Source organism: Suncus etruscus, chromosome 14 (genome assembly GCF_024139225.1).
Source record: "Suncus etruscus isolate mSunEtr1 chromosome 14, mSunEtr1.pri.cur, whole genome shotgun sequence".
In the NCBI taxonomy this organism is placed as follows: domain Eukaryota; kingdom Metazoa; phylum Chordata; class Mammalia; order Eulipotyphla; family Soricidae; genus Suncus; species Suncus etruscus.
Genome location: NC_064861.1, coordinates 96,112,986 through 96,121,092, shown reverse-complemented (window position 1 = coordinate 96,121,092; position 8,107 = coordinate 96,112,986). Strand labels below are relative to the sequence as shown.

Here is an 8,107-nt window from a genome sequence, read left to right as displayed (position 1 = left end):
GTAACATAATAATCCCATTAAAATATTTATGTACACAACAATTGTGGTGCTCATGGAATCTTTCCTTAAAAGTCAGGTCTGGGCATGTGGTTTGTGCTGAGTTCTAGGCTGGAGCAGCAGCTGACAAAGGGGACAGGCAGGGTGGGGGTCATGGATTCCCACTCTGAGCATGAGCCACTCTTCCTCATGGGTCACACTTCCCATCCCACATCCTCACCAACCTACAGACCCCTCCCAGATTCTAGGAAGGGGGTGTGTAGAGAGAAAAAGGAAGTGGGGGGCTGGGAAAGGACCCACATTTCAGCAGAGGGGGTCCTCCAGGTTCCTGCCCTGTGGGATCACTTAGGGGGTGCCCATATCTCTGTGACAGTGTCTGTTCTTCTAGGGAACACATGGGCCTTGGGGACCTCTTTTAGGGTGAGGCTCCAGGAGGGCAGAAGGTTGAAGAGGGGGAACAATCTGGGGTGAGGGGTAGGACAGCCTTGGCTATTCTCTGAAAGGGGTTTCTTGGAGACACGGAGTTTCAGTTGCTCTCCTAAAATAGACCCTGGTCCTGTGGGGGGGTTTCCCCTTCCTGAGAGCTCTGATGTAACTCCCTGTGAATTGTAGGACCAGGCCCCAGGGACACACCCTGTGTCTGTCCCCTGGGACACTGAGTCCCACCAGGGCATGGGCAGAACAGGAGGAAATGCCATGACCCCCCCTCATGGCCCTGCTCTGTCTGGGTGAGCCTCATGGTGGGTGAGCCTAGAAGGAGTCTACCTCTGGACTCAGGACAGACTCTCACAGAGTCTCTCTCTCCAGGGCTGTGTGTGGGCACTGAGACCTCTGTGCAGGCAGGTGAGTGTGACCCCAGATCCCAAGGACCCCTCCAGAGTCCACAACTGGGATAGAAAATAGCAGTTCTGTGGGGTGTGTCAGGGAGATGGGAGTCCTAGGCTGAGAGCCGGGACTGGGGAATGTCTGTGATCAGACTCTGCTTCCTTCCAGGGACCCTCCTCAGACCTATCCTCTGGGCTGAACCAAGCTCTGTGGTTCCCCAGGGGAGTCCCGTGACCCCTGGTGTCAGGGAACCCCAGGGACCAAAAACATCCAGGTGAATCAAGAGGGAAGCTCCTTGTCTTGGAAAGAGGGAAGCTCACTGTCCCAGAACAACCTGAGAATCTCCATCTCTACCATGACTAAGTTCAACACAGGGATCTACCACTGCTCGTCTCAGAACTGGGAGGGCCGCTTAGTGCACAGCGACCCCCTGGAGCTGGTGGTCACTGGTGAGACTCATCCGGGGCCCAGGTGCTACCCTGGGGGGAGAATCTGCCTTCAGGAGGGTGTGGAGTGACCCTGTACTCCTCTGTTCCCTTCTAGGCCTCTACCACAAACCATTCCTCTCAGCCCTGCCAAACTCTGACGTGTCTCAGGTGAGATCGCGACCCTCCAGTGTGGCTCAGAGCATGTTCACCCTGATTCAAGAGGGAGACCCCGAGATGTCCTGGATACTCAACTCTCTAGGCCAGGCCCTGTTCTCTGTGGGGTCCGTGACACCAGGCCAAAGGTGGATGTTCAGGTGTTATGGCTATCACAAGATTGTCCCCCAGCAGTGGTCTCACCCCAGTGACCCACTGGAGCTGCAGGTCTTGGGTGAGGATACCACCCCATCTCACTTTTCTCAGGCCCGTCACTCAGTAAGACTGGATGGGTGGGATGAGGGGTCATTAGGAGGGATCAACTGAGGGAGCCCTGTGCCCTCTGCAGCAGGAATTTGAGAGACATGCAGATTGAGGAGACTCAGCTCAGCCCAGCACCTCATGGACTCTCCTCATTGTAGAACCCCCAGGAACCTCGATTCCCAACCCCAGGGCCCAGGCCCACTGTGTCTGGGTCTGAGGCAGAGGTGGTCAGGGGCAAGGATCAGTGACCGAAGGGTGAGGGAAAGAATGGGCCAGGTTTCCCCCAGAAGGGGTATTGGGTGTCTGTGCTGCTTCCCTGAAACTGAGCCTGGTCCTGGGGGCAGTTTCCTTTCCTGAGGGTTCTGACTTGATACCCTAGGACCTGCAGGATAAGCACCCACAGCCTGAGTATTTTATGAGGTCATAGTTAGTCTGAGGGAGGGGACACTATGACTCCCTTCATGACCTTGCTATGTCTGGGTGAACCTCAGGGGGAACCCAGGAGCCAAGGACCCTCAAAGGAAGCTTCCTTGGAACTCAGGACAGAATTTCACAGGGTGTTTCTCTCTCCTGGGCTGAGTGTGCAGGAGGGTGAGTGTGACCCCAGGTCCCAGGGTCCTCTAAGACAGAGACCACAACTGGGACAAGAAACAGCAATTCTGGGATCAGGTGGAGTATGTGGGGGGTACTGGGCTGAGAGCTGGGACCGAGGAATGTCTGTGACCAGTTTCTTCTTTTTTCAGGGGTTCTCCCCAGACCTATCCTCTGGGCTAAGCCAGGTTCTGTGGTTCCCCAGTGGAGCCCTGTCACCCTTTGGTGTAAGGGGAGCCCAGGGACCCAGGAGTTCCACCTGCATAAAAAGGGAAGTTCATCACCCTGGTTCAAACAGCCTCCACAAGCACCAGGGAACCAGGCCAAGGTCTCTTTTCCCTACATCACAGAAGTACATGCGGGGACGTATTACTGTTACTATTTCAGTAATTGCTGGCTGGTCAGTGGATAGCAACTCTCTGGAGCTGGGAGTCTCAGGTGAGACTCATTCAGGGCCCAGGTGCTACCCTCGGGGGTGGGAGTGTAGTCCTCAGGGAGTGGGGAGGTGACACTGTTACCCTTGTACCCTCTTAGGCCTCTACAGAAAACCATCCCTCTCAGCCCTGCCAAGCTCTGTCGTGGCCTCAGGTGGGACCGTGACCCTCCAGTGTGGCTCAGAGCAGGAATTCGACAGGTTCATCCTGACTCAGGAGGGAGACACAGAGATTCCCCGGATCCTTGAATCACAGCCTCCCACTGGGCATCTTCAGGCCCTGTTTCTTGTGGGCCCTGTGACCCCTGAACACAGGTGGACATTCCGGTGTTATGGCCATTTCTCACGCACACCCAATCAGTGGTCTGAACCCAGTGACCTGCTCCAGCTCCTAGTCTCAGGTGAGGAGCCCATCCTATCCCTCTGAGCTCAGGGCCATTATTCTGACAAGCCTTGGTGGGTGGAATGATGGGCTGTGAAATATTAGGTTGAGTATTCCACAAACACCAGTGAGGGACTGAGATTCCCATGCCCCCAATCTGAGTAGGACAAGAGACACGAAGCCATTCATAGTTCCAACATAGGAAATAATCCACACATGATTGGGAAAGATCAATAGGCCAGGAACCCACACTGCAAGCTGAACACCACAGGCCAGCCACTCCACCATGTAGAATGGCTAGCCAAGATGACAGCTTCCCCTATGAGCTTTCTTGGCATGTCTCTTTTTGTTTTGTTTTTTTTTTTTGTTTGTTTTGTTTTGTTTTGTTTTGGTCACACCTGGCAGCGCTCAGAGGTTACTCCTGGTTCTACGTTCAGAAATCACTCCTGGCAGGCTTGGGGACCATATGGGATGCCGGGATTCGAACCACCGTTCTTCTGCATGCAAGGCAAACGCCCTATTCCTCTGGCCCCACTCGGCATGTCTTTATTGGAAAAACAAACCCACTTCCAAGAGCGGGGACTAGGCCAAGTGAAAACCAGCTAATACCAATAATGGGCCATGACAAGGGGTCAGTTGAGGGGACCCCAAGCTCCTTTCTCAGGATCAAAAGGGGAGCATGAATTGGTGGGGGGCAGACAGAATAAAGAGAATTGACGACAGCTGAGGAGACTCAGCTCAACTCAGCCCCTCATAGTTCCATCTCACTGCAGGATCTTCTGGGGATGTTGGAACCCTAGCCCCAATTCTCAGGCACATCTTGGGTGATCACCATCTCTGCATTCAAAGCAGAGGTGTCTTGGCCAATCTGAACATCCCTGAGAGCTCTGGCCCAACCTCACTTTGAGAGAGGCAGAGATGGGTGCATCATGAGTTGAAGCAGGATCTTAGACTTGGGGGATCTTAGAGGAAGTATTTGGGATTCTCCCTGAAACAAGAGCTGAGGTATGAGGGTGGAGAAGGCATTGAAGTCCCCCAATCTGCTTTGATCCTGAAGGGGCTTCCCAACTCCAGAGCAGGTGGGTCTCAAGGTAGGTGGTTCTGGGTTCCTCCCTTTGGACACGACTCATACCATGTTCTTTCCTAGCCTCAGTTTCTCCTCTTTGCTCTAAGTTGAACACATGTAATGGTCTGTAGTGTCCTGGCCTGGGTCAGGGGGTGCAGGAATGACAGTGTGGCTCACCTGTCTCAGCTCATTATTCCTGCATTGTAGGCAATTGTCACAGACTGTGGACACACGTAGTTAAATGTATGTCCTTAAAAGTTCCCTCAGGCAGGTAGGATTGCTCATCTGTAAACCATGTCTATCCCCCCATCTCTGAGTCCTCATCTGATCAATAAACACAAGTACCTGTCCCTTAGGCTCATGACTTCCACAATGAAAGGAACCTATGGTGCTCCCAATTCTGAGTAGGAGACCCTGGTGTCCACCTCAATTTATCCAAATCCTGGGGATCAAAGGACCCAAGAGAGGCTAGAGAGAATGTCTAGCAGAGAGGAGGTCATTTGGGGGCAATTATGTAGGGGGGATATAGATAGTAATAGAGACTCAGTCTAGGGGACTGACTGACTCCAACTTCTTGTCACATCTTTATTTTTATGATTATTAGAGACATCTCACACCTTGAGCCCTTCACAGATAAACTTCGTGTCCAAAACAAGTGAGTAGAGAAGAAACTCCCTGATGAGAATTTGCAGAGGAGGGGGCCCTGGGAGACTCAGGCATCCTGTCTGACTCTGTCTCCTCTTGGTCCTCCTTTCGCAGCCTCCTATCCCCGAGCATACACAATGGAGAATTTCATCAGGTTGGGCGTGGCTGGCTTTATCCTGCTGATCCTCGAAATTCTGCTGTTGGAAGCTTGGTACAGTCGGAGGTGAGATAACCACTGAGACAACCAATTGCGAGGGCAGAGGAGATAGTGCACGTTCATGTACAAGGACCCAGAAACCCTCTTCTGACTCCGGAGGCCCCAGGATGCAAGGAAAGAGTCTGAATTCCTGAATAAATTTAGGAAATCACTCCTGTCACCCCAGGTCTCCTCTTTCTGTGTAATCTTACCTGATGGCAAGACCAACCCATTTCTGGGATGGGTCTTTGGAAGGTAACAAAAGGATTGCCTCAGGGGTAGAGGGGGATTGAGAGAGAGATTCAGGGAGAAGCATCAGGAGACGTTGAAAGGATAAAGGATTAGGAAACATGTTGAGATGCTGGGAGGCTGAAATAGGCTAAAGTGTACTAATAAAACTTCATGTCTCCTGAAATCTAACTGCTGTGGACCATTTCTCCACCGCTACACTGAACCTTCAGACCCGCCAGCTGGAAGGGGTTGCAGGCTCGTGGCCCAGGCCAGCAGAGAAAGGCCCCTCCATCCATCTCACCATCATCCGCAACCATCCAGGACTCAATAAAATTAGTATGTATTTCTACACACTCACACCACTGTTGGATCTCTGCTCTGGATCCTGCTTTTCCCCCACCACCCATTCCTTGTGGATCAGCATTTTTGTCCTGAAAAACTTGGTTCATGACCCCACACTACACTTTCACACAGTAGCGTTTTGCTTATTTCTTAATCTATCATGTGCCTTGGTGCACTAATTAAGGGTTTCTCTCTCTTTACTTCTGTGTTGCAGTGAGTTATGCTGAATTTTAAAAATAAATAAAATAAAAATGAGTGCGAAAGGAGCCAGACTAAGAGATGAAATCTTGTTGCTAATCACACAAAGCCCAACAGAGCACACACTCTATTTTTTCCCCTAGATAAAACATACATCCTGTTTTTCTTCCTTAAACAGAGCTCATGTCTTGTTTCCTCCATAAACAGAGTATACATTCTGTTTTTCTCTTAAACAGAGTATGCATCCTATTTTTTTTTTACTTTTCTTGCTTTTTTATCATAACATAATTAGCTGAGACACTTTAGGAACATTTCATCCACACCTAAAATAGTTGTTGGAGTTATCCCCCACCATGAAGTGACTCATAGAAGATTTTTGAATCTGTACGTTCAGCACTTGCCCATGATCTATCTTCACCAGCCTCATTTACATTCATTTATTCAGAACAGGAACCTGAGAACAGAGACCTCACCACAGGGGAAAATGTTGACTGGTTTAACAAGTTTTTCATTCTGATGGACCTCTTGTACTGGACTGAATATGCTGTACCCTCAACTGGAGTATTGGCTGCTTCGTGTTGCTCTGGTGCACTTACCTGCACTTTTCACACTGGAATGATGCCATGACATCTAGAATTTCTCCCATGCACATGCGCCAAAAGGGAGGGGTACCTTTCCAGTATTTATGTGTTCTTGATTGATCAAAAGGTGTTCCTAGGTGCCAATAATTTATCATTCATTACTGGCGTCAAAATGGAGAGACCACCATTTCCCAAGCATGACTTATATGATGAATCAGCAACCAACTCTTCAGACTTAGAGCCTGAAAATGGCTCAGTAGAACAATCTCCTCCTGTCCCCCATTAGAGACTACACTAGATGTAGTTTCAAGTGAAGCTTATGGTTAAAACCTTTATCAGTTCATATTCCACTAGTCCTCATGAGATTTGTCTTTTTCTCTCCCATCTATCTGGAGAATCATCAGCCTCCAGTTTATGAAGATTTAAAAATAGACTCACTCAGCCATTTTAAAAAGGCTTGTTTCATATGGACCTATGTCTCTGTACTGCAATGAACACCTTACAGGCTGCAGTGAAAGTGTGCTTTGTATGCCCCCCAGGATTTCCAGGTGGTAATTCAAACCTGTCTATATTCTTCTACATACATATAGTGGAACATGTGGTTCGGTGATGAGTCCAAGACAAAACTTCACGTCTTAGGTAATTCAGGGAGACAATTTTCAGGGTTTGACTTATGAGATGCTAATAAACGAAGGAAAATGTGAGGACACAAAAAAGCCAAGCTGCCTTCCTCATGATGTTTTAAGTCATGTCCATGAGGCAGCATTGTGGACTTTGGAAAAGATTGATGCTGATGTTGAACTTAAAGGAAGTTATACAAGGACTTTTTCAAACCATATGCAGAACTTATTGGGAAACTGATGGATGCAATTCAGAGACAGGTTAAGTGTATAAGAGACTCAGAAATACCTGTTGAGGCTATTAGCTTTTGAGAATGCTAATGAAGATTGTCATATGATCTCATGCCCCATCAGTGAGAAAGAAGATGTCATGGGCTACTGAAAAACATGTTAGAATGTTGGTTCTATTAAATATCAGGCAGATGTGAATACTATTGAGGCCTATGCAGTGCAGAGGCAAGTTCAGGACAAATGTTCTAATCTTGGAAAATTAGCTCATCTTTCCAGGGAATATAGAGCCCCTCCCAACCTCGCCCTTTCAAGAGCACCACCTGGACTTTGTCCGAGGTGGGCTAGGGGAAACCATTGGATAAGAGATTGACATTCTTCTGGCAATCCTGTCTCAAGAAACTGGAGAAGAGGCCATCCAGAGGCCTCACAAGCCCAGAATATATGTCTTGATTGCAGGGAATTGGTCCAATTCTACAGGGAAAGTATGCCCCGTCATGGCCCTGTCTGATGGAGACTACCACCTGGACCTAGTTCATAATGCAGTGGGGGAAGCCACTAGGCAGAAATTGTCCCAACATTCTTTTCTCAGGAAACTGGCCAAGGATTCAACCTCAGGCCCTGCAGAATCAGAGGAGATTACCAACTGCAATCAACTTCCCCAAACTGGGCCTAAAGTGAATCAATAGATTCACTGCAACCCACTACCACAGGAACTGCTGCTTTGAATATCCCCTGCCCTAATACCATTGTGATAGTACCAGCCCAATGCCCCTACAAATCAGAATCTGTTATAATAACTTGAAAGGTACTGGATCCCTACTCCTAGGGAAAAGCAGTCTGACTCAGGAAATCACTGTTCATGTCAGGATAATAGACTGATTATTTTGGGGAAATAGTGATTATCATTTTGATATCAACTATTTG

At 49.0% G+C, this 8,107-nt stretch overlaps 1 protein-coding gene across 1 annotated transcript; it reads left to right on the top strand.

Annotated features, from left to right (window-relative positions):
* The first annotated feature begins 2,116 nt into the window (after positions 1-2,116).
* LOC126028708 (leukocyte immunoglobulin-like receptor subfamily A member 5) lies at positions 2,117-7,869 on the top strand. The gene is given in 6 exon segments (XM_049787638.1): positions 2,117-2,147; positions 2,411-2,649; positions 2,651-2,696; positions 2,793-3,092; positions 4,899-5,007; positions 7,773-7,869. Coding segments are annotated over 6 exon segments (822 nt in total).
* Positions 7,870-8,107: the final 238 nt, after the last annotated feature.